Source organism: Pan paniscus, chromosome 13 (genome assembly GCF_029289425.2).
Source record: "Pan paniscus chromosome 13, NHGRI_mPanPan1-v2.0_pri, whole genome shotgun sequence".
In the NCBI taxonomy this organism is placed as follows: Eukaryota; Metazoa; Chordata; class Mammalia; order Primates; family Hominidae; genus Pan; species Pan paniscus.
Window position 1 is genome coordinate 39,398,978 of NC_073262.2, and position 27,659 is coordinate 39,426,636.

The 27,659-nt window shown below is 41.0% G+C and overlaps 2 protein-coding genes and 1 pseudogene across 59 annotated transcripts in view; 2 read left to right on the top strand and 1 right to left on the bottom strand.

Annotated features, from left to right (window-relative positions):
• The window catches only part of R3HDM1 (R3H domain containing 1), a 190,251-nt gene extending 188,701 nt beyond the window's left edge, over window positions 1-1,550 (bottom strand). For 14 of the 50 annotated variants that reach the window (XM_055108508.1, XM_063595166.1, XM_055108531.1 and 11 more), the window contains exon 1: window positions 1,345-1,531. The gene's annotated coding sequence lies outside the window, so the exon portion shown is untranslated. Of the gene's footprint in view, window positions 1-1,344 lie in introns of all 50 variants that reach the window. The other 36 variants (XM_055108524.2, XM_063595162.1, XM_003822811.5 and 33 more) reach the window with 10 other exon arrangements.
• Window positions 1,551-1,625: 75 nt separating this feature from the next.
• ZRANB3 (zinc finger RANBP2-type containing 3) overlaps window positions 1,626-27,659 on the top strand; it is a 355,165-nt gene continuing 329,131 nt past the window's right edge. For 3 of the 9 annotated variants that reach the window (XM_063595170.1, XM_034954090.3, XM_063595169.1), the window contains exon 1: window positions 1,700-1,818. In XM_063595170.1, the coding sequence (XP_063451240.1) occupies window positions 1,745-1,818 (74 nt within the window). In that variant the 5' untranslated portion in view covers window positions 1,700-1,744. Of the gene's footprint in view, window positions 1,819-2,216; window positions 2,337-2,391; window positions 2,481-27,659 lie in introns of those variants that run through there. The other 6 variants (XM_055108541.2, XM_063595172.1, XM_034954088.3 and 3 more) reach the window with 6 other exon arrangements.
• Window positions 20,953-25,508, top strand: LOC103786819 (ras GTPase-activating protein-binding protein 1-like; annotated as a pseudogene).

Sequence of the window (27,659 nt, forward strand, 5' to 3'; positions counted from 1 at the left end):
AAATGGGCCTAGAATTTTATCTCTGATCACAGTTATGTCTACTACAGACTATAGAATCCATGATTTAAAGACATATTCTTCCAGGCATAAAAGCAGAGTGGTATTTGAAAAGACGAGCGTACTCCATCAAAATGTGACGAAGAAATCATAACAGAATGCCCTAAAAATAGCCAAATATGCCAAATTTTTAGAAATTGAGACGTGTCCAATTATTCCTGTCAGACTGGTATCCTATTACTTAGAAGATCTTGTTTCACATATTATAAATGGGTAGACTTTCAGTTTGAGTTTAATCATCTTTTCATTTAAAAGTTTTTGTCATCAATGACATTTAAGCTAAAAAAGGTTTCTTACAGTTACAATTAGGTAAACTATAACCATGAAGATATATATATATATATTTAGAAAATTTTATTAGAAAAACCATTTGCTGTTCACTAATCCTAATTTGGAAAGCACCTCTTCTTCACCTTTTACTTAGTTAACTTACTATCCCAGGACAATTACACACGGAGCATGATAGTCCCAATAATTTAAGTTTCTTTATAAAAACAAGCTCAACAGAGTCACCCTTTGCACCTAGTCACAGCAACAAAAGAAAACAAAACACCAAAAAACTTCAAAGCACACAAAGATTTGTTGGCAGCCTAAGGCTCAGGAATCAAAACGTGTGTAAATCTGATCCTGGGGGACCGTGGCACTGACAGTCATTCAACTTTCTTTTTAATATTCCCATTGTGCTTTTTCTGGTACCACAGGGAAAATGTACCTACATTTTACCAACTGGTCGAAGCTGAAAATTCTCTTGGTGCAAGGCCGGGGGATGCGGCCGTGGGGCGGCCGGGGGAGCCCGGGGCACCGGCGCCAGCCACCCGAGAGAGCAGTACCACGCTCCTGGCAGGCCTGCTGTGGCTGGCTCCCGAGTCCCTGGGGCTGCAAGAGCAGCCGCGGAGGCAGCAGCAGCAGCCATGGCAGGGACTCGGGAACCTTTCCCCTGCCTCCTCCGCTAGGCCTTGAGAGGTTTGCTTTTCACATGGCCCCCGGGTGGGGGCGGTGGGCACAAGGTAGTGGCTGCAGCTGCAGCCGCAGCCGCAGCCGCAGCCGCGGGCCAGGCGAGCCTGGCTCACTCGGAACCCGACCTAACGGCGGGCTGGCAGCAGCGGGACGTCAGAAGGCCCTGGCTGAAGCGCCGACGACCCGGCGGGGAAGGCCACCTTTCCACACACCACATCTCTCCCCTGCCTGCCTCCTTCTCCGTTAGCGCTACCGGTTGGCGGGCGGGGGAGGGGAGCGAGGCGCGTTATTCCCGGGGAGCTGGACGGGGGAGGGAAGGGCATCTCTTACCCGCGTTACTGAGGAGGAGGAGGCGGTTGGAGCGCGGCGCGGCGGGGCGACGGCGGGGCTGGGTGGGTGCAAGTAAGAGTCTTACGAAAGGGAATTAACCCCATCACCAGCCCGGACACCGGCTCCAGCGGCAGCCGCGGCTGGCAGAATCCCGCCCCTTCCCACCACGCACTAGCCCCGCCTCTTCGTTCTCTTTGAGCGGCAGCCGTCTACTCATAGGTTGTACGTCCCCAGAGTGACATGAGTTTTGCCCAATCAAGCTTGAAAAAAACTGTCTTCTCTCCACCCCTTTACCTCCTCCCAGGCCGCGGAGAGCCGTGCCAAATCTTCCTCCAACCTCAAGAGAAAAAGAACCAATCCGTGGTAAGTAACCGCCCTTGAAGGACGCAAAAGCCAACCAATGGTAAAACTAGGAGGACAGCCATTTTGCCCACTTGTGAAAGAGCTACCTTTTCCCACGAGTTGGAGCCCGAGGTGCGGAGTTTCGTGAGTTTTTACTGACTCGAGGTATTTAAAAGACAACCAGATCTACTCAGGGGGTATTTATAGTGCTTTTTAGGGGTAAAGGAAAATTATCCTCCATGTGGGGCGAAGTGAGGCATGCTGCTTAAGGGCTTGGCTCCTCCCCTTAGCGCTAACGGGTTCTGAAACGAACACCTGGTTTCTCCAGCTTCAGTGGCGGAGGGCGGGGTGATTGCTCTTTTCGGCCTGGAGCGGACTACGATTCCCAACATGCTTTTCCCCTACTCATAACTTCTCCTCCGTTCACTTGTCGCGGTGCTTGGCAGGAATTGTAGTTCCTGAGAGGTACCCATGCCGCCGCTTCAGCCAATGAAAAGGGACAGAGTTTTGAATGACTTGAAATTAGGGCGGAGAACGAGTTGTCGCGAGGCTGTACAGAGCCCTTTTCGCAACCCTAACGGGAGAGAAATGATGGAAGAAGGGTAGCCGGAAGAGTTTCCTCAAAATACCATAGGGGTTTTAAATTATTAGTACGTATTTAAACTCATCTACTTTCACGTTGTCCCGTTGAACGTCACTTCCGCTTAGGGGCGGACACGTCCCAAACCTGTGGCGGGAGTTGGAGATTCTGCGGCGAATACGCCAGGTGTGACTGTCTGGAAGTGGCGTGGCTGGCAAGTCGATAGTTTCTTGCATGGGAGATAAAAAGTTGAACGGAATTTAATGGCATTTTAAGAAAGAGTGGGTGACATGGGATGGGGGTAATTTCCAGGGCCCTTATTACTTTCTCCACCCCGGCCTTCAATCGCGGGCGTCTCGGCCTGCTCGCTATTAGATTGCACGGCTAAATTTGTAGAAAGTACCTCTACTGCCTTTAGTCTTCGCGTGGTCAGTTTGGACTGTAAAGACAGGGCTCCGAAGTTCTGAACTACATTTACAGACACACTTTTTTTTTTTTTTTTTTTGAGACGGAGTCTTGCTCTGTCGCCAGGCTGGAGTGCAGTGGTGGGATCTTGGCTCACTGATTCACGCCATTCTCCTGTCTCAGCCTCCGGAGTAGCTGGGATTACAGGCGCGTGCCACTCAGCCCAGCTAATTTTTTGTATTTTTAGTAGAGACGGGGTTTCACCATGTTGGCCAGGATGGTCTCCATCTCCTGACCTCGTGATCCGCCCACCTTGGCCTCCCAAAGTGCTGGGATTACAGGCGTGAGCCACCGCGCCCGGCCACAATCACACTTCTAAAGTCAGCTTGGAAGGAAAAGAGTCACAGAAAAGGGCTTTTCTGTTTGAAGGATTGATAATCAAGAGTGGCCCCATCACCACTCTTTGAATAACGACCATTTATTAAACGAGTGGCAGACAGGCGCGGTGGCTCAGACCTGTAATCCTAGCACTTTGGGAGGCCGAGGCGGGAGGATTACTTGAGGTCAGGAGTTCGAGACCAGCCTGGGCAACATGGTGAAATCTTGTGTCTACTAAAAACTCACACACACACATTAGCCGGACGTGGTGGCAGAGATCTGTGGGATCTGTAGTCCCAGCTACACGGGAGACTGAGGCAGGAGAATCGCTTCAACTTCGGAAGTGGTTACAGTGACCCGAGATCGCGCCACTGCACTCCAGCCTCGGGTGACAGAGCGAGACTCCGTCTCAAAACAAAAACAAAAACAAAAAACGTGTGACTACAGGGTGCCAACTATAATACACCGATGAATAAAGGCATCACTAAAAAGATGCCTTTATTCATCGGCCACATGGAGCCCACAGCCTAATAATCTTAGCACGTCAGGCCCTGATTTATGCCTCCTTCAGAGTTCAAGGGCGACTGTATGTATACTTTTGGACATTCCATTTAAGGTACCCAGGAAAACTGATTGAATAAAGGAGATACAAGTTTACAGAAAAGGCTTTTTCCCTCCCTATGCGTGTGCCCTTTATTCTTAAACTCTTTGCTTTATTATTTTGACTGAGACTTTTCTCAGATAAATTCTAATTCAGTTTACTCCATGATTTTACTGAGATTTTCTCTTATAAATCCTGTTGTATTTATGGTATGAGCGCTTAACACTGTATTGGGTACTATACCAGACTTTGGGTAGAGCAGTGCCTAAAAAGACAGGCTCCTTGTCCAAAAGTTGTGAGAAAGAGAGAGGCTAAACAAAATTGTAATGTCACTTACTGTTTTAATCTCTAAGTCAAGTCTTCTTTAGTCACATTTTGTATGTTTATTTGGTCCCTTCTTTATATTCTACCTTTGGATTAAAATAAGCACGTTTTCCTCTTTGCATTGTTTTTACTAAAGCACTAATAGATCTGTGTCCAATACTAACGAGTGATGTTTGTATACAAAGTAGATGGTAAATCTTATAGTGTAATTCTGCTAGATATAGGAATGTAACCATACCTTGCAGCAAGACATTTTTGTAGATCTACCAGGCAAAGTGTTGTCTCTTGCTTTTTAATGCAATTAGGATATTCAGTGATAATTTAGCAATGCAGTCTACTGTAGATGCTTAGTTTTTTTTTATTTGTTTGTGTCAGTTCTTCCAGTGTAAATCTAGTCACTAAATAGTAATGATGGCCATCATTTTATTGAGTTTCGTCTGAGCCAGAAATGATGTTATGTGTGATAAGTACATTTTCCTTATGACAAACTGTAAGTCTTCTTGACATTTTTATATTTGAAGAAAGTGAGGCTCAATGAAGGTAAATAAGACTTGTAGAGGTCTGACCTGGTGGCTCATACCTGTAATCCCAGCACTTTAAGATGTCAAGGCAAGAGAATCACTTGAGTCTAGCAGTTCTAGACCAGCCTGGGCAACATAGGAAATTTCAGTCTCTACAAAAAATAAAAAAATTAGCTGGGCATAGTGGTGCACAACTGTGGTCCAGCTACACAGGAGGCTGAGGTGAGGGAATCGCTGGGGCCCAGGAGGTCAAAGCTGCAATGAGCTGTGATTGAGCCACTGCACTCCAGCCTGGGGCAACACAGGAGACTCTGTCTCAAACAAACCACACACACAAAAAAAAGAGCTTTAAGGTCTGAGGCCCCTATTAAATAAATTTGAGTTGAGATTCATATCCAGGCCTGTCTGATTCCTGAACTCTTAACCACTATTCATCTTGCCTTTCAAATTTTTATTAATCCTTCAACGTGTGCCAGACACATAGTGATGAGGGAAACAAAATTCCATCCCAGGATTCTGGAGCCAGTGGTGGCAGTCACTTCCTCTTTTAAGCCATCTTTTGCCATGTACATAATACTTAGTCCACACGGGAAAATGTAAAAAAGAAAGTAAAGGTCATCTGCAATTCTATTACCAAGAGATGCCACTGTTTACACATATCTCTGTCTTTAGTTACAGGTATGGACACATGTTTTAGTGATATAATGCTTTGCTTTTTTTAAATTGAAAAAACTTGCAACAGTGGGCTATGGGTGTGGCTGAATAGATACCAGTATTATCATTTTTGATAGCTACTTTATTGTATAGCTCTAGCATAACCAATTCCCTGCTGATGGATATTTGCATTGTTTTCAATTAATAATTTATTTTTTATTGTGTTAAAAACGCATAACACAATATGTCATCTTAACCATCTTTTTTTTTCTTTTTTTATTTTGCGACAGAGTCTTGCTCTGTCTTCCAGGCTGGAGTACAGTGGCTCACTGCAACCTCTGCCAACTGGGTTCAAGTGATTCTCCTGTCTCAGCCTCCTGAGTAGCTGGGATTACAGGCATGCACCATCATGCCTGGCTAACTTTTGTATTTTTAATAGAGATGGGGTTTCACCATGTTGCCCAGGCTGGTCTCAAACTCCTGACCTCGAGTGATCCGCCCACCTCACCTCCCAAAGTGCTGGGATTACAGGTGTGAGCCACCGTGCCTGGTCATCTTAACCATTTTTAAATGTATAGTGTGACCCTGAGTCTTCTCTGAGGCCCCATGTGTGGGTGCCAGATGATTGTTGACAAAAAGAGTCAAACTGTAAAATATGAGGAGATTTATGCTGAGCCAAATATGAGTGACCATGGCCCATGACACAGCCCTCGGGAGGTCCTGAGAACATGTGCCCAAGGTGGTTGGGGTACAGCTTGGTTTTATGTATTTTAGGAAGGCATGAGACATCAATCAAATACATTTAAGAAATGCATTGGTTTGGTTTAGAAAGGCGGGACAACTCAAAGTGGGGACTTCCAGGCTATAGGTAAATTTAAACATTTTCTGGTTGACAATTGGTTGAGGTTGTCTGAAGACCTGGGATTGACAGAAAGGAATGCTCAGGTTAAAGATAAAGGATTGTGGAGACCAAGTTTTATTGTACAGAGGAAGCTCTTAGATAGCAGACTTCAGAGAGAGCAGGTTGTAAATTGTTTTTTATCGGACTTAAAAGGGTATCTGGCTCTTAGTTGATTATCTGCTGGATTTGGGAAGGAAGGTAGGAAAACAAAGGGGGAAGGGGATTCACTATAGAATATGGATTTTAACCACAAGAGACTTTGCAGGACAATTTTAAGGTATGGCAAGGAAATATATTTTGGGGTTAAATATTTCTTCCCTGTCTCATAATGTTATGCCACAGTCAGATTGAAAAATAAATCACAATATATAGTTTCAAATAAAACCCCCCTGATGAGAATTTATGGTTTGTAGGGCATGACTCCCTAGACCCCTTAGTTAGGAATTTGGGTAAAATAAAAAAATCAGGTTGGGCTCATTGGCTCACGCCTGTAATCCCAGCACTTTGGGAGGCCAAAGCAGGCAGATTACTTGAGGTCAGGAGTTCAAGACCAGCCTGGCCAACATGGTGAAACCCTGTCTCTACTCAAAATACAAAAATTAGCTGAGTGTGGTGGCGGGCACCTGTAATCCCAGCTACTCGGGAGGCTGAGGCAGGAGAATGGCTTGAACCTGGGAGGTGGAGGTTGTGGTGAGCCGAGATAGTGCCATTGTACTCCAGCCTGGGCGACAGAGTGAGACTCCGTCTCAAAAAAAAAAAAAAAAAAAAAATCATAGCTTAGTCCTCAAGTACAATTAAATGTACCTTGTGCAATAGCTATCTAGAACTTTTTCATCTTGCAGATGTGAAATTCTATACTTATCAAACAACAACTGCAACTCCCCTGTATCCTTTGCACCACAGCCACCATTCTACTTTCTGTTTCTGAATTTGACTACATACTTTAGATACCTCATGTAAGTGGAATCATGTAGTACACTATTTCACTTTTTGTGGCTAATTTATTTCACTTTCTATAATGTCTTCAAGGTTCATCTGTGCAGAGCATGATAGGATTTCCTTTTTTTTTTTTTTTTTTTTTTTGAGACAGAGTTTTGCTCTTGTTGCCCAGGCCAGAGTGCAATGGTGTCATCTCAGCCCACTGCAACCTCCTCCTCCCGGGTTCAAGCGATTCTCCTATCTCACTGTCTCGAGTAGCTGGGATTACAGGCACGCACCACCATGACCGGCTAATTTTTTTATTTTTAATAGAGACGGGGTTTCGCCATGTTGGCCAGGCAGGTCTGGAGCTCCTGACCTCAGGTGATCCACCCGCCTCAGCCTCCCACAGTGCTGGGATTACAGGCGTGAGCCATTGTGCCCGGCCCAATCCTGTTTTCAGTTCTTTCAGATATATACCCAGAAGTACGATTGCTGAATAGACTAGGTTTTATAGGTAATGCTGTCATGTGCACTCTCTTTGTATGCTTCCCTGATTATCCCTTGAATCTAACCTTTTAGAAGTACGTTTATTTAGCCACAAATACTCTGTGATTTCTAAGTTGCTCTTCAGAAAGGATGTTCCCATTTTCTTTCCTACTAATGGTGTTTGAGAGCACCCATTTCCCATGTTTTACTCTATTCAATCTGATCTAAAAGGTGATGGTTCATTATATTTCATTTGTATCTAGTTGAATTCTATTGATGTAGAGCATCTTTTTTATGTTTATTATCCTTTGGTGTTTAGTCTCTTTTGTGTAGCCTGTTGCTGTCATTGTCTCTTAATATTTTTTAAAAATTACTTCATAGGCTGTTCTTTGTCATATTTCTCACATCTTTACTCTCATTTTGAAATATCTTTTAACTTTTTAATGTTTTCTTCCTATGGCTAGAAGTTTAAATTACTTTAGTGTCCAAATCTATCCATCTTTTTTTATAGCTTCTAATTTATTTGTGATGCTTAGAAATGCTTTCCCCACCCCAGATTAGTAAAAAAATTATATATCTAATTAAAACATTTTTGTATTTTATAATTTATCTGTAATTTTTTTGGTATAAGGAACAAAATAAAGATTAATCTTTTTTAGGCTAAACCCAATACCATTTATTAAATAATTCATCTCTCCATACCCATTAATTTAAAATATAATTTTATCATATTCACAATTCTCATTTATACATGGTTCTCTTTGGACACTGTTCTTTTTCATTGTTCTCTCTTTTCTTTGACTTGTACCATACCCATTATCTTAATTTCTGTAACTTTGTAATAATATGTTTTGGTGTCTAGAGGTAAGGTGTGTTCCCGCTCTTCTTTTTCAGTCATTTTCTTGTTATTCTCAGCTTTTCTTGTAATTTATTAGTTAGATTTTTGTCAAGTTAAAAATCTCTGCACTTTCATATTTTAACAAAATGCAAGTTTGACATTTATATATATACCAAATATGACTTCTTAAAGCCAAGTATTTCATTTCATAGTAACAATACAGAATTTTTCATGGGTGTCATCGGAATCAATGGGTCATTCTATGCTTTGTTAAAACATATTTCTATTATAGAATTCTACAGGATGGTCGTGGTGGCTTAAGCCTGTAATGCCAGCACTTTGGGAGGCTGAGGCGGGTGGATCACCTGAGGTCGGGAGTTCGAGACCAGCCTGACTAAAATGGTGAAACCCCGTCTCTACTAAAATACAAAAAAGTAGCCAGCTGTGGTGGTGCATGCCTGTAGTTCCAGCTACTCAGGAGGCTGAGGCAGTAGCTTGAACCCAGGAGGCCCAGGTTGCAGTGACCCGAGATTGTGCCATTGCACTCCAGCCTGGGCAACAAGAGCGAAACTCTTTCTCAAAAAAAAAAAAAAAGAAAAAAGAAAAAAGAATTCGACCAAAATGGTTACAATTTAAAAGCCCATCTTATTTTTTAAATTATATAATCACTTTTTAAATATAGATACTTGTATTTTGTAGGTGGCTTCCAGGAGAACCTGATAACTTCTAAATGCTTATCTGTAACTTAAAACTGTTTATCCCACTGTACTTCACAGCCTTCTCCAAGTACTTCAAATTCAGCATGTCCCAAATCATGGCCCACAATCTTTACCCCTAAATCTGTTCTACCCTCTGTATTCTCTCATGTGTTTATTTGTTCAGGGAATATTTATTGAGCATCTGCTGAAAGAGGTACTGAATAATCAAGACTATAGGCTGGAGTCTGCCTAGGCTTGATTCTTTGTTGTGTCATTTACTTGTGTTACCTTGGGCAGATTAGTTGACCATCTGTGTCTCAGTTTCCTTATTTGTAAAACTGAGATAATGAGAAAAGCTACCTTAGAGGCTTTTGTGAGGATCAAATGATTTAATACATAAAATACTTAAAATAGTACCTGACACATAATAAGTGTGTGTTGCTTTTTTATTAATATTGTTTCCGTTAATCAGGCTGATGCTAGATGCTAGAGTCCTGAAATAAAACCATAAGAAAGTCTATGATCCCTGATTTATGAAGGCATTCTAACAGAAGTGAGAGACAAAATTTAAGGAAACAGAGAAGAATAATTGCCAATTACAATAAGTACTTTAAGGAAACCAAGTGGTATTAAGGGAAATTTAGAGGAGTCCAGTTGGGAGCTGTTGTGCTAATCCTGTTGAGCGGTGATGATGGCTTGTATTTGGTGATAGCAGTGGAACTTGGGGGGGAAAAGGATAGACTTGAGATACATTAATATTTTGGGAATAATGAATAATAAGTGGATTCAACTTGGTGGTTTAGGGAAAGGGAGAAATCAAGAATGAAACCCAGTTTGAGTAACTTGCATGGTTGTACTATTTACTGAGACTACAGGGGCACACAAATTTGGTGAGAAATCAAGACTGGTTTTGGACTTTTAAGCTAAAAATGTCTGTTTGGATATTGGAGATATCCAAAATGTCAGGTAGGTAATTAGATATAGGAGTCTATGAAGAGATTATGAATTGTATTACCTGGACTATTTGTGGTAGCCTTCTAAAAGGTTATCCCTGCCCCCACATTCATTTTTCTAAACTTGACAAGGTAATCTTTGTAAAATAGCAACCTGATTACACTTTAAAAATTGCTTCCAATTCCTTACAGAAAAAAGTCCAAACTCTTAGCATGGCACCTCTTTGACTTGGCCTGTTTTTACTTCTTTACTACATGTCACAAGGATCTTATTCTTTAGCTATACTAAACTGCTTAGGATTTTCTAAAACTTTTTTTTTCTTTTTCTTTTGAGATGGAGTCTCACTCTGTCACCCAGGCTGGAGTGCAGTGGTGTGATCTCGGCCTGGCTAATTTTTGTATTTTTAGTAGAGACAGGGATTCACTATGTTGGCCAGGCTGGTCTTGAACTCCTGACCTCAGGTGATCTGCCTGCCTCGGCCTCCCAAAGTGCTGGGATTACAGGCGTGAGCTACCTTGCCTGGCCAGATTTTCTAAAACTTTATGCCTTTGCAACTGTGGCTTTTTTCTCCCTGTTGGGGAAACCAGCCCCACACCACCCGGCGGGTACCCCAAGTCCAGCAGAAACAAAGGAATTAGAAAGAGACAGAATAAGAGTTTAAAAGGCGAGTCCAGGGGACTGGAGCATCGGAGGCTTGCTCGTAGCCTCAAGCTGTTGGCCTCCACCCAATTTATTGGTTTACAAGCTCTTTGTTCTTAGGGCAAATCGGAGGAATAGGAAGGGAAGAGGAAAAGGATTAATCAGTGAAGGAGAACTTGTGAGTCATTCAATAAGATGTTATAGCAGTGGCGGTTTCTGTGAATTTCCTTGAGCAAAGGCGTGTGTCTAAACTACTTAAGATCTTTAACTTTTCGGGACTGAAATTGGTGGGAGTGGGTTTCAGGAGAATCCAAGATGTTTGATTATACTCCCCTGCTTCAAGGGAGTGTTATTTCCCTGAGCAACCTGTGGCATGCCGCAGAGCTGTTATGCTCTAGGGGCATAAAGACATGAAGGCAGTAAGGAGACTTTTCTCCTCAGAGGCTGCCCATGGCTCCCCATGGGTGTCTCACACAGGGGAGACCAACTCATCTGGCACCCAGAAACTGTCTTTCCCACACTCTCTAGAATATCCTTATCATGATTCTCTGTCTGCAGACTCCACTCTTCAAGTTTTAGCGTGAGTGGCATCTGGTATTTAAGTAAGGTGTACCATACCAAGCATTTTTTCTCACAAGTGAAGGCTTTTTTGATTACTTGCTGCCGTATAAAGCCAATGTTCCCTCTTATGTGTAGTGCCTTATATATATTCTATTTTCATAGCACTTATCGCATTGTGTTGTGTTGTTTACAGCTGTCATTTCCCCTGGGCTTGGATGTGAGGCTACAATGGCACAAATTCATCATTGTTTACCCAATACCTTCTGTAGTGTCTGAAGCATAGTAGGTATTTATTTATTTATTTTTGAGACGAAGTTTGCTCTTTTTTGCCCAGGCTGGAGTGCAGTGGCACGATCTTGGCTCACTGTAACGTCTGCCTCCCGGGTTCAAGCGATTGTCCTCTGTCAGCCTCCCAAGTAGCTTGCCACCATGCCCGGCTAATTTTTGTACTTTTAGTGGAGACAAGGTTTCACCATGTTGATGAGGCTGGTCTTGAACTCCTGACCTCATGATCTGCCTGCCTCAGCCTCCCAAAGTGCTGGGATTACAGGCATGAGCCATCATGCCCGGCCATAATAGGTACTTCTTAAGTATTTCTTGAGTGAGTGATTTGGAGAGGCAATGTTGCATAATGGCAAAAATTCAGACTTTTAAATTAGACCAACCTGAGTTCTAGGCCTAATATCACCAGTTGCTAACTTTTAAACCTCGTGTAAGTTATATAACATTTCTGAACTTTTAAATTTTCTTGTCCTTAACGTGAGGATAATTATATTTATCTTGTGAGTTGTTTTGAGAATTTCAAGATTTCTTCTAAAATTTCCTAGTGTAGTGGTTTGCAGAAAGAGGTCACCCAATAAGTGGGAATTATTTTATCATTAATCTGAAAACAGTTGCCTGTAGAAAGAAAGACTGTAATATTCTTGCTTTTAAAGTAATTGGAGGCTGAGGTGAAAGGATTGCTTAAGGTCAGGAGTTCCAGACCAGCCTTGGCAATGTAATGAGACCCTATCACAACAAAAATTTAAAAAAAAACAATTAGCCTGACCAAAATGGTGTAACCCCGTCTCTACTAAAAACACAAAAATTAGCTGGGCGCAGTGGCAGGCACCTGTAAGCCCAGCTCCTCGGGAGGCTGAGACGGGAGAATCGCTTGAACCCAGGAGCCGGAGGTTGCAGTGAGCCGAGAGCACACCACTGCACTCTAGCCTAAGTGACAGAGCAAGACTCCGTCTCAAAAAAAACAACAAAAAAAAACAATTAGCCAGGTGTGGTGGCAGATGCCTGTAGTCCAAGCTGTTTGAGAGGCTGAGGCAGGAGGATTGTGTGAGCCCAGGAGTTTGAGGTTGCAGTGAGCTAATATTGCACACCTGTACTCCAGGCAGAGTGACAGAGCAAGACTTTGTCTCAAAAAAAAAAAAAAAAAAAAATCCTTCTTTCTCTTTGAGGTGGAGTCTTACTCTGTCACCCAGGTTGGAGTGCAGTGGCATGAACTCGGCTCACTGTAACCTCCGTCTCCTGGGTTCAACCGATCTCCTGCCTCAGCCTCTCCAGTAGCTGTGATTACAGGCGAGGCACCTGCCACCATGCCCGGCTAATTATTTTTATTTTTATTTTTAGTAGAGATGGGTTTTCGCTATGTTTGCCAGGCTGGTCTTGAACTCCTTACCTCAAATTATCCACCCGCCTCGGCCTCCCAAAGTGCTGGGATTACAGGCATGAGCCACCGTGCCTGACCAAAACAACAAAAAAAAAGAATTTAAGTGGAAAAAAAAAAGACTTAATGAAGAGGGAGTGATTACTGATAGGTCCGGTAAGATGAAGACAGAGAATTCCTTACTGCTTGCTTCCTTCCTTTTACCTCCGGTTCACAGCCTTTATATATACCATATCCTCTTCCTAAAACACTCTTTGATCCCTTCCTCTCTGGTTAATGTTGTTGAAGTATGAACTTTGATGTATGTATATTTAGAAGCCTTCCAAACACTCTAATCTGAAAAATTAGTCCCGTTTGTATGCTCCCTTAACACCCAGTACTTCCCCTGTAGTCTTTCTTCAGAACTGCATGTAATAATATATTTACTATTATATATCTGGAGCCTAGCGCAATGTCTGCTACATGTGAACAACCGAATACACATTTGTTGAATGCATGAAAAAATGAAATTCAGGGAGTTGGATGATTACTTTTCATAGGATATAACTGTTTCTAGGACCAGTATATTAATATTTAAAATAGATATTTTCAGTGGGATTTAGCCCTGAAGTAGAGATGGAGCATTCGTGTGATAAAAAGGGATGAAAGACCCAAATATAGGTCTTACTTCTGCTGTTAGCTACATGATCTTGGAGTTTTATCTTTCTGAGTCTTGCTCTGTTTAGCTCACTGCAGCCTGGACCTCCCTGGCTCAAGTGATCTTTCTGCTGCTGCCTCCCAAAGTTCTGGGATTACAGGTGTAATCATCATGCCCAAGCCAGGGTGTTTTGTTTTTTTTAATCTAAAAAAGATCATACTTTTTGAGTTCATTGTAAATTCACGGGAAATTGTAAGAAATAATGCGGAGAGATACTGTGGACCTTTCCCTAGTTTCCTCCAGTGGTAACATCTTAGAAAACTACAGTACAGCCAGGATATTGACACAGTCAAAATAGAGAACATTTCCATCCCAGGAGGATCCCTCATGTTGCCTTCTTATAGCCACAACCACTTCTATCCCACCCCAACCTAACCACCAATCTATTATCCATTTCTAAAATTTTGACCTATTTGAAAATAGGTCGTGTAAATGGAATAAAATAATAAATGGAATTAAAAATAATAAATGGGCTCTCCCTGATAAATCACCTAATCTGAGGGACAGAAATAGTTTCCCCTGTCCAACAATCAGCTCCAAATTCTCCCTCCTGAACCCTATTATTTTGGAATTTTTGATAGCAACAAACAGAAGTAGGAAGCAAGATTAAGCAAACAAGGAAATAACATGCTGCAGTGCCTCCCAGCAGATAGATCTTCTCAGTAGGGGAAGCATATAGAATAGCAGCTGAAAATGTGGCATATGACATCTATAGCCACATGACCTGAGTTTGTGACCCAGCTCCATAACTACAAGTTACAGGACTATGGTGGCTGGCAAGATGGCTGAATAGGAACAGTTCCAATCTGCAGCTCCCAGCGAGATCAACTCAGAAGACCAGTGATTTCTGCATTTCCAATTGAGGTACTTGGCTCATCTCATTGAGACTGGTTAGATAGTGGGTGCAGCCCATGGAGGGCAAGCCAAAGCAGGGTGGGGCGTTTCCTCATCCGGGAAGTGCAAGGGGTCAGGGAACTCCCTCCCTTAGCCAAGGGAAGCTGTGAGGGACTATGCCGTGAGAAATGGTGCATTCCAGCCCAGATACTATGCTTTTCCCATGGGCTTCGTAACCCGCAGACCAGGAGATTCCCTAGGGTACCTGCACCACCAGGGCCCTGGGTTTCAAGCACAAAACCAGACAGCCCTTTGGGCAGACACCAAGCTAGCTGCAGGAGTTTTTTTCATACCACAGTGGCTCCTGGAACACCAGCGAGACAATCGTTCACTCCTCTGGAAAGGGGGCTGAAGCTAGGGAGCCAAGTGTTCTACCTCAGCAGATCCCACCCCATGGAGCCCAGCAAGCTAAGTAGATCCACTGGCTTGAAATTCTCACTTCCAGCACACAGTCTGAAGTCTATCTGGGACGGTGGAGCTTGGTAGGGGGAGGGGCGTTTGCCATTACTGAGGCTTGAGTAGGCGGTTTTCCCCTCACGGTGTAAACAAAGCTGCTGGGAAGTTCGAACTGGGTGCGGAACCCACCGCAGCACACAAAGCCATTCTAGCCAGAATGCCTCTCTATATTCCTCCTCTCTGAGCAGGGCATCTCCAAAAGAAAGGAGCCCCAGTCAGGGGCTTATAGATAAAATTCCCATCTTCCTGGGACAGAGCACCTGGGGGAAGGGGCAGCTGTGCTCACAGCTTTAGCAGACTTAAATGTTCCTGCCTGTTGGCTCCGAAGAGAGCAGCATATCTCCCAGCACAGCACTCAAGCTCTGCTAAGGGACAGACTGTCTCCTCAAGTGGGTCCCTGACCCCCATGCCCCCTGACTGGGAGACACCTCCCATCAGGGGTCAACGGACACCTCATACAGGAGAGCCCCAGCTGGCATCTGGCTGTGCCTCCTCCCAGAGGAAGGAACAGGCAGCAACCTTTGCTGTTCTGCAGCTTCTGCTGGTGATACCCAGGCAAACAGAGTCTTGAGTGGACCTCTAGCAAACTCCAACAGACCTGCAGCAGAGGGGCCTGACTGTTAGAAGGAAAACTAACATACAGAAAGGAGTAGCATCAGTATCAACAAAAAGGACGCTCACACAAAAATCCCATCTGAAGTTCACCAACATCAAAGACCAAAAGTAGATAAATCCACGAAGATGAGGAAAAAACAGCACAAAAAGGCTGAAAATTCCCAAAACCAGAATGCCTCTTCTCCTCCAAAGGATCACTCCTCGCCAGCAAGGGAACAAAAGTGGACGGAGAATGAGTTTGATGAATTGACAGAAGTAGGCTTCAGAAGGTGGGTAATAACAAACTTCTCCAAGCTTAAAGAGCATGTTCTACCCCAATGCAGGGAAGCTAAGAACTTCGAAAAAAGGTTAGAGGAATTGCTATCCAGAATAACCAGTTTAGAGAAGAACATAAATGACCTGATGGAGCTGAAAAACACAGCATGAGAACTTTGTGAATCATACACAAATATCAATAGCCAAATTGACCAAGCAGAAGAAAGGATATCAGAGATTGAAGATCAACTTAATGAAATAAAGCGTGAAGACAAGGTTAGAGAAAAAAGAATGAAAGGGAATGAACAAAGCCTCCAAGAAATATGGGACCATGTGAAAAGACCAAACCTATTTTTGATTGGTGTACCTGAAAGTGACAGGGAGAATAGAACCAAGTTGGAAAACACACTTAAGGATATTATCCAGGAAAACTTCCCCAACCTAGCAAGACAGGCCAACATTCAAATTCAGGAAATACGGAGAACACCACAAAGATGCTCCTTGAGAAGAGCAACCACAAGACACATAATTGTCAGATTCACCAAGATTGAATTGAAGGAAAAAATGTTAAGGGCAGCCAGAGAGAAAGGCTGGGTTACCTGGGTAACAAAGGGAAGCTCATCAGACTAACAGTGGATCTCTCAGCAGAAACCCTACAAGCCAGAAGAGAGTGGGGTCCAATATTCGTCATTCTTAAGGAAAAGGACTTTCAACCCAGAATTTCATATCCAGCCAAACTAAGCTTCAAAAGTGAAGGTGAAATAAAATCCTTTACAGACAAGCAAATGCTGAGAGATTTTCTCACCACCAGGCCTGCCTTACAAGAGCTCCTGAAGGAAGCACTAAACATGGAAAGGAACAACTGGTACCAGCCACTGCAAAAACATACCAAGTTGTAAAGACCATCAACACTGTGAAGAAATTTCATCAACTAATGGGCAAAATAACCAGCTAGTATCATAATGACAGGATCAGATTCACATATAACAATATTAACCTTAAATGCCCCAATTGAAAGACACAGACTGGCAAACTGGATAGAGTCAAGACCCATCAGTGTGCCGTGTTCAGAAGACCCATCTCACGTGCAAAGACACACATAGGCTCAAAATAAAGGGATGGAAGAATATTTACCAAGCAAATGGAAAGCCAAAAAAAAAAAAAAAAAAAAAAAAAAGCAGGGGTTGCAATCCTAGTGTCTGGTAAAACAGACTTTAAACCAACAAAGATCAAAAGAGATAAGGGCATTACATAATGGCAAAGGGATCAGTGCAACAAGAAGAGCTAACTATTTTAAATATATATGCACCCAGTACAGGAGCACCTAGATTCATAAAGCAAATTCTTAGAGACCTACAAAGAGACTTAGACTTCCATACAATAATAGTAGGAGATTTAATGCCCCACTATCAATATTAGACAGATTAATGAGACAAAATTAACAAGGATATTCAGGACTTGAACTCAGCTCAGGACCAAGCAGACCTAATAGACGTCTATAGAATTCTCCACCGCAAATCAACAGAATATACATTCTTAGCACCACATCACTCTTATTCTAAAATTGACCACAGAATTGGATGTAATGCACTCCTCAGCAAATGCAAAAGAACGGAAATCATAACAAACAGTCTCTCAGACCACAGTGCAAGCAAATTAGAACTCAGGATTAAGAAACTCACTCAAAACCGCACAACTACATGGAAACTGAACAACCTGCTCCTGAATGACTACTGGGTAAATAACGAAATGAAGGCAGAAGTAAATAAGTTCTTTGAAACCAATGAGAACAAAGACACAACGTACCAGAATCTCTGGGACACAGCTAAAGCAGTGTGTAGAGGGAAATTTGTAGCACTAAATGCCCACAGGAGAAAGCGGGAAAGATCTAAAATCGACACCCTGATATCACAAACAAATTCAGAAGCTAGCAGAAGATAAGAAATAACTAAGATCAGAGCAGAACTGAAGGAAATAAAGAACTATTACTAGCCTACCAACCAAAACAGCCCAGGACCAGACAGATTCACGGCCAAATTTGTACCAGAGGTACTAAGAGGAGCTGGTACCATTCCTTCTGAAATTATTCCAAACAGTAGAAAAAGAGGGACTCCTACCTAACTCATTTTATGAGGCTAGCATCATGCTGATACCAAAACCTGGCAGAGACACAACAAAAAAAGATGATTTCTGGCCAATATTTCTGATGAACATTGATGCGAAAATACTCAATAAAATACTGGCAAACTGAATCCAGCAGCACATCACAAAGCTTATCCACCAAGATCAAGTCAGCTTCATTCCTGGGATTCAAGGCTGGTTCAACATATGCAAATCAGTAAACCTAATCCATCACATAAACATAACCAATAACAACACATGATTATCTCAATAGATGCAGAAAAGGCCTTCCATAAAATTCAACGCCCCTTCATGCTAAAAAAAACTGTCAATAAACTAGGTATTGATGGAATGTATCTAAAAATGATAAGAGCTATTTATGACACACCCACAGCCAATATCATACTGAATGGGTGAAAGCTGGAAACATTCTCTTTGAAAGCTGGCACACAAGGATGCCTTCTTTCACCACTCCTATTCAGCATAGTATTGGTAGTTCTGGCCAGGGCAATCAAGCAAGAGAAAGAAATAAAAGGTATTCGGATAGGAAGAGAGGAAGTCAAATTGTCTCTGTTTGCAGATGACATGATTGTATATTTAGAAAACCCCATCATCTCAGCCCAAAATCTTCTTAAGCTGATAAGCAACTTCAGCAGAGTCTCAGGATACAAAATCAGTATGCAAAAATCACAAGCATTTTTATACACCAATAATAGACAAACAGAGAGCCAAAACATGTATGAACTCTCATTAACAATAGCTACAAAGAGAATGAAATGCCTAGGAATACAACTTACAATGGAGGTGAAGGACCTCTTCAAGGAGAACTACAAACCACTGCTCAAGGAAATAAGAGAGGGCACAATCAAATGGAAAAACATTCCATGCTCATGGATAGGAAGAATCAATACTGTGAAAGTGGCCATATTGCCCAAAGTAACTTACAGATTCAATGCTATCCCCATCAAGCTACCATTGACTTTCTTCACAGACTTAGAAAAAACTACTTTAAATTTCATATGGAACCAAAAAAGAGCCCGTATAGCCAAAACAATCCTAGGCAAAAAGAACAAAGCTGGAGGCATCACGCTACCTAGTTTGACTTCAAACTATGCTACAAGGCTACAGTAACCAAAGCAGCATGGTACTGTTACCAGAAGAGATATATAAACCAATGGATCAGAACAGAGGCCTCAGAAATAACACTACACATCTACAACCATCTGCTCTTTGACAAACCTGACAAAAACAAGAAATGGGGAGAGGATTCCCTATTGATTCCCTATTTAGTGAATGGTGTTGGGAAAACTGGCTAGCCATATGCAGAAAACTGAAACAGGACCCCTTCCTTACACCTTACCCAAAAATTAACTCAAGATGGATTAAAGACTTAAACATAAGACCTAAAACCATAAAAACCTTAGAAGAAAACCTAGGCAATACCATTCAGGACATAGGCATGTTCAAAGACTTCATGTTTTTGCTTTTAGTGTTGTTGTCTAAAACCATACCATAACCCAAGATTACAAAGGTTTACTCTTGTGTTTTCTCCTTGAAGTTTTATAGTTTTAACTGTTATGTTTTAATCTTTGATCCATTTTAAGTTAATTTTCATATGCAGCATGAGGTGGGGGTTTAATTTCATTCTTTTATATGAACATCTAGTTGTCTCAGCACTATTTGTTGAAAAAGTTACTCTTTTCCTATTGAATCCTCTTAGGACCCTTGTCAAAAAATTGACTGTAAATGTAAAGGCTTATTTCTGGACTTTCAGTTCTGTTCCATTAACCTAGCTGGTTGTCATTATGCTAGTAGTGCTACACTGCCTTGATTATTGTCACTTTGTAGTAAATTTTACAACCAGGAAGTAGAAGTCCTCTAGCTTTGTTCATTTTCAAGATTGTTTTGGCTATTCTGGGTTCCTTGCATTTCCATATGAATTTTAGAATCAGCTTGTCAGTGATCGAATTTTGAAAGTATAATCAGCTGTGCATTCCTGAAATAAGCCCATTTTAGTCTTGGTGTCTTAGTCTTTTAATTACTGCTATATTTGATTTGCTAATATTTTGTTTACCCATGAATATGAGAGATTGTATTATGTATGTTTTTTCTTGTAATGTGCTTGTGAGATTGTTTAGGCTGGCTTCACACAATGAGCTTGAAAATAATACTCCTGTCTTTGCACCAAATGGGTCAGATTTGTTTATTGTATTCTTGAAATCATCTTTATCCTGTTACAATTTAATCAACTTGCATAATCAATTACTGAGAGACATGTGTTAAACTTTTCCACTGTGGTTATAGATAGATATGGTTGTGTCAAATTTTCCTTTTATTTTTATCAGTTTTTGCCTTGTATATTTATTAAGATATATTTCGAGGCTAAATTTTTCTAATAAATCTTTTATCATTATAAAATGCTTTTCTTTATTTTAATAATTTTTTTTTTGCCTGAAACCTATGTTATCTTATAATGTAAAGCAATACTAGCTATACTTTGGCATGTATAATATGTCTTTTTTAATTCTTTCACTTTCAGTGTTTATGAATCCTCCTATTTAAGGGTATGTCTTTTAAAAGCAGCATGTAAATTTATATATATTTTAATTTAATATAGGAATCTTTTCATTTGTTTTTAGTCCATTTACATTTAATATCTTTTCTAATTTACTAATTCTTTATTCTGCAGTAAATTTCATCCAATACATTCTTAATTAAAAAAAAAAATTATCTCCCCAAAGTTTATATAGTTGTCCTGACCCGCCATTTACTTGTTGTTCCTGAAATAAGTCTCTAGGTAGTGTATTTTAACAATATCTGATTCTCCTCAGTACAGTTCTACTATTTACTTAAATGAGTCAGTGAATTCCAGTTGAATTTGCCTTGTTCTCAATTGAGTACAAAAACACTATCTTGACCTAAAAAGATAGAAAGTATTTCCTTCTTTCTTTTTTTCAAGTGTTGCGTACCAAGCAAATTGCTTAGAAAATAAGTTCTACTAGATTTTGCTTTCACTAAATTTCCCTAGCCAATATTGTCATTTTGATTTTAATAACATGGTATTAAAAATTATGTATTGCTGGTGCGGACACAGTTGCATGAGGGGTTTCTGCCATCATCAGTGCTGTGTAGCAGAGCTAGTTCCTCTCCAGCTCAGCCGCACAGGTTTGGACATATTTGACTTTTTCCCCTCAGTTTGAATTGACCAAAGCAATGGTGATGGAGAAGGCTAGTCCCCTGCTGGTTGGGTGGGAATTTGTGAGACAGCATTACACACTGCTGAACTAGGCCCCAGACATGCTGCATAGATTTTATGGAAGGAACTCTTCTTATGTCCGTGGGGGATTGGATTCAAATAGAAAGCTAGCAGATGCAGTTTACGGACAGAAAGAAATCCACAGGAAAGTGATGTCACGAAACTTCAGCAACTGCCACACCAAGATTCTCCATGTTGATGCTTATGCCACGCTAAATGATGGTGTGGTAGTCCAGGTGTTGGGGCTTCTGTCTAACAACAACCAGGCTTTGAGGAGATTCATGCAGATGTTCGTACTTGCTCCTGAGGGGTCTGTTGCAAATCAGTTCTATGTTCACAATGATATCTTCAGATAGCAAGATGAGGTCTTTGGTGGGTTTGTCACTGAGCCTCAGGAGGAGTCTGAAGAAGTAGTAGAGGAACCTGAAGAAAAGACAGAAAACACCTCAGGTGGTACCTGATGATTCTGGAACTTTCTGTGATCAGGCAGTTGTCAGTAATGACGTGGAAGAACATTTAGAGGAGCCAGTTGCTGAACTGGAGCCTGATCCTGAGCCAGAACCAGAACAAGAATGTGTATCTGAAATCCAAGAGGAAAAGTCTGAGCTGGTATTAGAAGAAACTGCTCCTGAGGATGCTCAGAAGAGTTCTTCTCCAGCACCTGCAGACATATCTCAGACAGTACGGGAAGACTTGAGGACATTTTCTTGGGCATCTGTGACCAGTAACAACCTTCAACCCAGTGGAGCTGTTCCAGTTACTGGGATACCTCCTTATGTTGGTAAAGTACTAGCTTCACAGCCCTGTACAGAGTCTAAGCCTGAATCTCAGATTCCACCACAGAAACCTCAAAGGGATCAAAGGATGTGAGAACAACGAAGAAATATTCCTCCCCAAAGGGGACCCAGACCGATCTGTGAGGCTGGTGAGCAAGGTGACATTGAACCCCAAAGAGTGGTGAGACACCCTGACAGTCACCAACTCTTCATTGGCAACCTGTCTCATTAAGTGGACAAATCAGAGCTTAAAGATTTCTTTCAAAATTATGGGAACGTGGTGGAGTTGCACATTAACAGTGGTGGGAAATTACCCAGTTTTGGTTTTGTTTTGATGATTCTGAGCCTGTTCAGAAGGTCCTTCGCAACAGGCCCATCATGTTCAGAGGTGAGGTCTGTCTGAATGTGGAAGAGAAGAAGCCTCAAGCTGCTAGGGAAGGGGACTGACGAGATGATCGCCTTAGGGGACCTGGAGGCCCTCTATGTGGGGTGGGTGGTGGAATGAGAGGCCCTCCCCATGGAGGCATGGTGCAGAAAGCAGGATTTGGAGTGGGAAGAAGGCTTGCTCCATGGCAGTGAATCTTCATGGATCTTCACGCGGCCATACAAACCCTAGCTCCTACAGAATGGTGAATTTCTTCGACCAGCCTTTGGTATCTTGGAGTATGACCCCAGTTTGTTATAAACTGCTTAAGTTAGTATAATTTTACTTCTTTTGTGTGTTAATGATGTGTGCTCCTTCTCCCTCTCTTCCCTTTCCTGACCTTTAGTCTTTCACTTCCAATTTTGTGGAATGATATTTTAGGAGTAACGGATTTTTCAAGAAGAAGAAGAAAGAAAGACTGAATTTCCTTGCTTATTTTGCATGTACAGACTGGATTTTTTTTCTAACAGCCATTTCCCCAAAGGAATGTGTCTTGCGTATTACTGACATTTGGTACGTTTCATTCATTGGAATATTTCTTACTTTCTGTGTGTTTCAAAAGCCTGTGAGAAATACAGGATTTGATAACATTTTGAAGGCAGGAAAACCCCAAATTGTTACTTCTTTGAGAGTCACAACCACTTTCTGGTGTGGAGAAATTGCCATTGGAAAATTTGACAATTTTGATTCTCGCTGGTATGTTTAAAAACTGAATAAAAAGAGTAGGATTTTTCTTTTGATACTGGATCACGAAACACTTCTAAAACCTGTTTTTACAGTGGGTTTGGAAAATTTGACAATTTTGATTCTCACTGGTATGTTTAAAATTTGGAAAATTTGACAATTTTGATTCTTGCTGGTATGTTTAAAAACTGAATAAAAGGAATAGAATTTTTCCTTTGATATAGGATCACAAAACAATTCTAAAACCTACCGTTTTTACCATTGAAATTTATATTGTGGTATAGGTTTTAAATGTCTAGAATGCAACTGGATGGGCTTTTCTTGAACTGTTAGTTTTTTTGAAGTAGAGTTTTTTCATGTTTAATTTGTATTTGTAAAAAAACAAAAGACAAAATATTCCCAAAACCCAGATAACAGCCAGAACAAAACTGTTGTGCCTTCTGTTTATCTTTGATTTTAGTCTTGGCAATTGTTTAAAGAAAAATAATTTTTTAATATATCTAGATTTGTTTTATTAGGTTCAGATATTGTTTTTAATATCTAGATTTGTTTTATTAGGTTTTACTATGGTTGACTTATACTTCATGTGGGGAATTGTAGAAACCCTCTTTTATCACCTTGTATGTCTTCTGTTAACATTATTTGTTATAACTTATTCTAAAATTGAGTCTCAAACTAGAATCCCTTTGAAGACAGATGCTTCTGTAGAGGTTCTTTGACCTAAATGGTTCAGCATTTGTAGTAAGTTTTATTCTGGTATCTAATCGGACTCCTATTCATAGCCCATAAGAAGGAATGTGACTTTAATAATGGACTTTGCTGATGTGCTCCTGTCCACATTTTTTTTTCTTTAAATCATAGCCATATGGTAAATTTTCTATTTTGTTATGATTCTCTTTCATTGGTGGGCATGCAGTGGGTGTTTCTTGGAAATGGTCAATGTTTATTAAAATATTTCTGGAATAAAATTTTTTTTAAATTATGTATTGCTGGTTTCATTTTGATAGGCTCCCCCCACCTTACTATAAGTAAATTAGTATACATATATTGAGTAAAACCTTTTAAGCTAAACCTCTGAACTGAATAAAGTATTCATTATTAAAAAGGTATGCACATTATTGTAACTGTTAATTTCTTGGTAATCTAGAATGAAGATAAAATGTGCATCTTCTTTTATTAATGTAATGTTGATTACAACTGACTTTTTGTAGCAATTAAACCTATATGGCTGAACCTACATGAGATATTCTTTATTACACCTTTTTTACTTTAGATCCTAAAAATAGAAAAGAATATTTTAAAAATTATTTTTAGGATTAACAAAAACATTCATGTTCTATTCATTAGATTGTACCACTACATATTTTTAAGTTCTTTATTTATCCATATATCTGTTTAAATCATCAATGAACCACACTATAATCTTAAATTCAACTGAAATTTTTTTCTGTACATTTTCATAATGTTTTAGATTTCTTTTATCTTCATATTTAATTATTTTTTTCTCTTATTTGTGCCTATTAAAACAAATTTTTGATTAATATAACTTTAGTTTCATTGTTTATTTTTACAAATATTGTGCCTTGGCCAGGCGCGGTGGCTCACGCCTGTAATCCCAGCACTTTGGGAGGCAGAGGCGGGCAGATCACGAGGTCAGGAGATTGAGACCATCCTGGCTAACATGGTGAAACCCCGTCTCTACTAAAAATACAAAAAATTAGCCTGACATGGTGGCGTGCCCCTGTAGTCCCAGCTACTCGTGAGGCTGAGGCAGGAGAATGGTGTGAAACCAGGAGGCGGAGCTTGCAGTGAGCCGAGATCGCGCCACTGCACTCCAGCCTGGGCAACAGAGTGAGACTCCATCTCAAAAGAAAAAAAACAAAAAACAAATATTGTGCCTGAGTCAGTCCTCATAAAAATAAATCATGTAAGTGGCAAAGTGACCCCAATTTACCAGATTTTTTTGGAGTGTTTATTAAAATTTTTTACTAAGTAAAATGTAAAGGAGTCGTTTTGTTTTGTTATTCTCTCTCTCTCTTTCTTTTCTTTCCCTTTCCTTCTTTTCTTTTCTTTCTTTTCTTGATAGAGTCTCGCTCTGTCATCCATGCTGGAGTGCGGTGACAAGATCATAGCTCAAATTCCTGGGCTCAAGCAGTCCTCTGAAGCCTCCCAAGTAGTTGGGACTACAGGCATGCACCCCCACAACCAGCTAATTTTATGATCTTTTGTAAGCAACAAGATCTCGCTGTTTGCCCTGGCTGATCTTCAGCTCCTGACCTCAAGCTATTCTGCCTCAACCTCCCAAAGTGTTGGGATTACAGCGATGAGCCACTGCACCCAGCAAAGAAAAAAAAAAAAGGAGTCTTGAATAAAGATGATAGACAGCAACATTTTTTTTAAAATTTTTTACTTAACTTCTTGCCAGTGTTCCACCCTAAAACATTACATCCTTTATCCCATTGACCCTAAAAAGTGCTTCTGAAACTCCTGTTACTTCTGGAAAGTGGACATGGTTTTCTGCTGCTGTTAACCTTGCCAGAAGGAATTTTACTTAATCTCTGCTCCTTTGAGTTTTGACTTTCTAAAGTCCACAATAGGTTTATCTGATTAGTAGCTCTAAGGCAGGCTGGGAAAGTGTCTGATATTTCTCGTGTGTATCCATTCTCTATCTCTCCCTATAGGAACTTCAGACTCATATATTTTCAAGCATACCCAACATTTCCACTTCTTATCTTATAGCCATCTCAAAGAAAATCTGTGGATTTTTTTTCTACCCAATTTATTTATTCTGTAGTCCTTACCATCCCAGCCAATTGCATCACTAACTCCATCACTCTAGGTCCACATTTTGATTCTACATTTCTATTATTCTCTACATATACCGCATCAGCAGATGCTGTTTGCTTTACCTCTGATATACTTCGTGAATCTTTTCAGTTTCAGTGCTAAAGGTTTTTTGCCTTGTCTGTTGCAACCTGAAAACAGTTTTCCTGCTTTCATGCTTTCCCTTTTTGCTCCATTCTCTATTCCTTGCTAAGTTTTGTTATGGGGGTGGTGGTGGTGAGAGGGTCCTAGGGAGGGCCACTCATGAGTGTTTATGAGGACCTTATTCAGACAGAACTGACTCATAAATCATTTCTAAATTCAATTGCCTACTGAAGCAGTAGAGGCTTTGTTGAGTGGCCAAATCCTATAAGAACATTTATCTCCTGCCTCCTTATTGATATCTTTGTCTCCTTCAGGTGTTTTTTGAAATGTAAGTCAGATTGTGTCATTCCCCTGTTTAAACCTTCCATTCAGTACTGTCCAACAGAACTTTAAGTGAAGAGAGAAATGTTCTGTATCTTTACTATTAAATATCATAGCTACCAGACACATGTTACTGTTGAGCCCGGGAAACATGGCTGGTGAAACTGGATAACTGAATTTTTTATTTTAATTTTAATTAAACATTTTGTTAATGGTGTATGCGACAGCACAACTCCATTAGCATTCCTTCTTAAAAAGGAATCCAAAGTTATTATCAAGGCTGTATATGATTTGGCTCTTGTTTATCTCGGTAGCTTCATCTTACACCATTCCCTCCTTTGGGTCATCAGCCACATTGGCTTTTGTTTTTCTTTTTTTTGAGATGAAGTCTTTCTCTGTTACCCAAGCTGGAGTGCAGTGGTGCGATCTCAGCTCACTGCAACTTCCTCCTCCTGAATTCAAGTGATTGTTGTGCCTCAGCCTCCTGAGTAGCTGGGATTACAGGCCTGTGCCACCACACCCAGCTAATTTTTGTATTTTTAGTAGGACAGTGTTTCGCCACGTTGACCAGGCTGGTCTCAAACTCCTGACCTCAGGTGATCCGCCCACTTTGGCCTCCCAAAGTGCTGAGATTATAGGCATGAACCGCTGTGCCTGGTCCACCTTAGCCTTCTTTCTGTTTTCTGAAAACACCAAGCCCTTTCTCAATTTGGGTCCTTTGCAGTGATGCTCTCTCCTCGGACTGCTCTTCTCTTAATTTTGATCCTGGGTGGCTTTTTACATCTTGCAGACCATAAGCCAAACAGCACTTCCTAAGACAGGCCACTCTTGGTCAGCCTACCTAAAGTGACCAGTACTCTCTTAAATTCCTTACACTATTTGTGCTATATTATAATTAATCATCCTTCCCATTCGATCAGGTGTAGCTGAAAACAAGAAAAACCATCATATTTATTTATTTGCTGATTTTTAGTTTTCCCCTGAAGAATATAAACCCTACGAGTGTGTGGGTCTTGCTTCTCTAGGTTGTGACATGTAGTACCTATTTGTTATTAATAAATAAATACTTGCTTTGTTCTTGACCTTCTTAGTAGACACAGAAGTTGGTTACGTTTTTGGATGGAAGAGAGCAATAGTTACATAAGTCTGCATGTAATTGAGGAAAAAAGCAAACTTTTTTTTTTTTCCTTGAGACAGAGTCTCACTCTGTCGCCCAGGCTGGAGCACAGTGGCATGATCTTGGCTCACTGCAACCTCTGCCTCCTGGGTTCAAATGATTCTTCTGCCTCAGGCCCCTAAATAGCTGGGACTACAGGCGAGCGCCTCCACGCCCAGCTAATTTTTTATTTTTAATAGATATGGGGTTTCAACATATTGGCCAGTCCGGTCTTGAACTCCTGACCTCATGATCCACCCACCTCGGCCTCC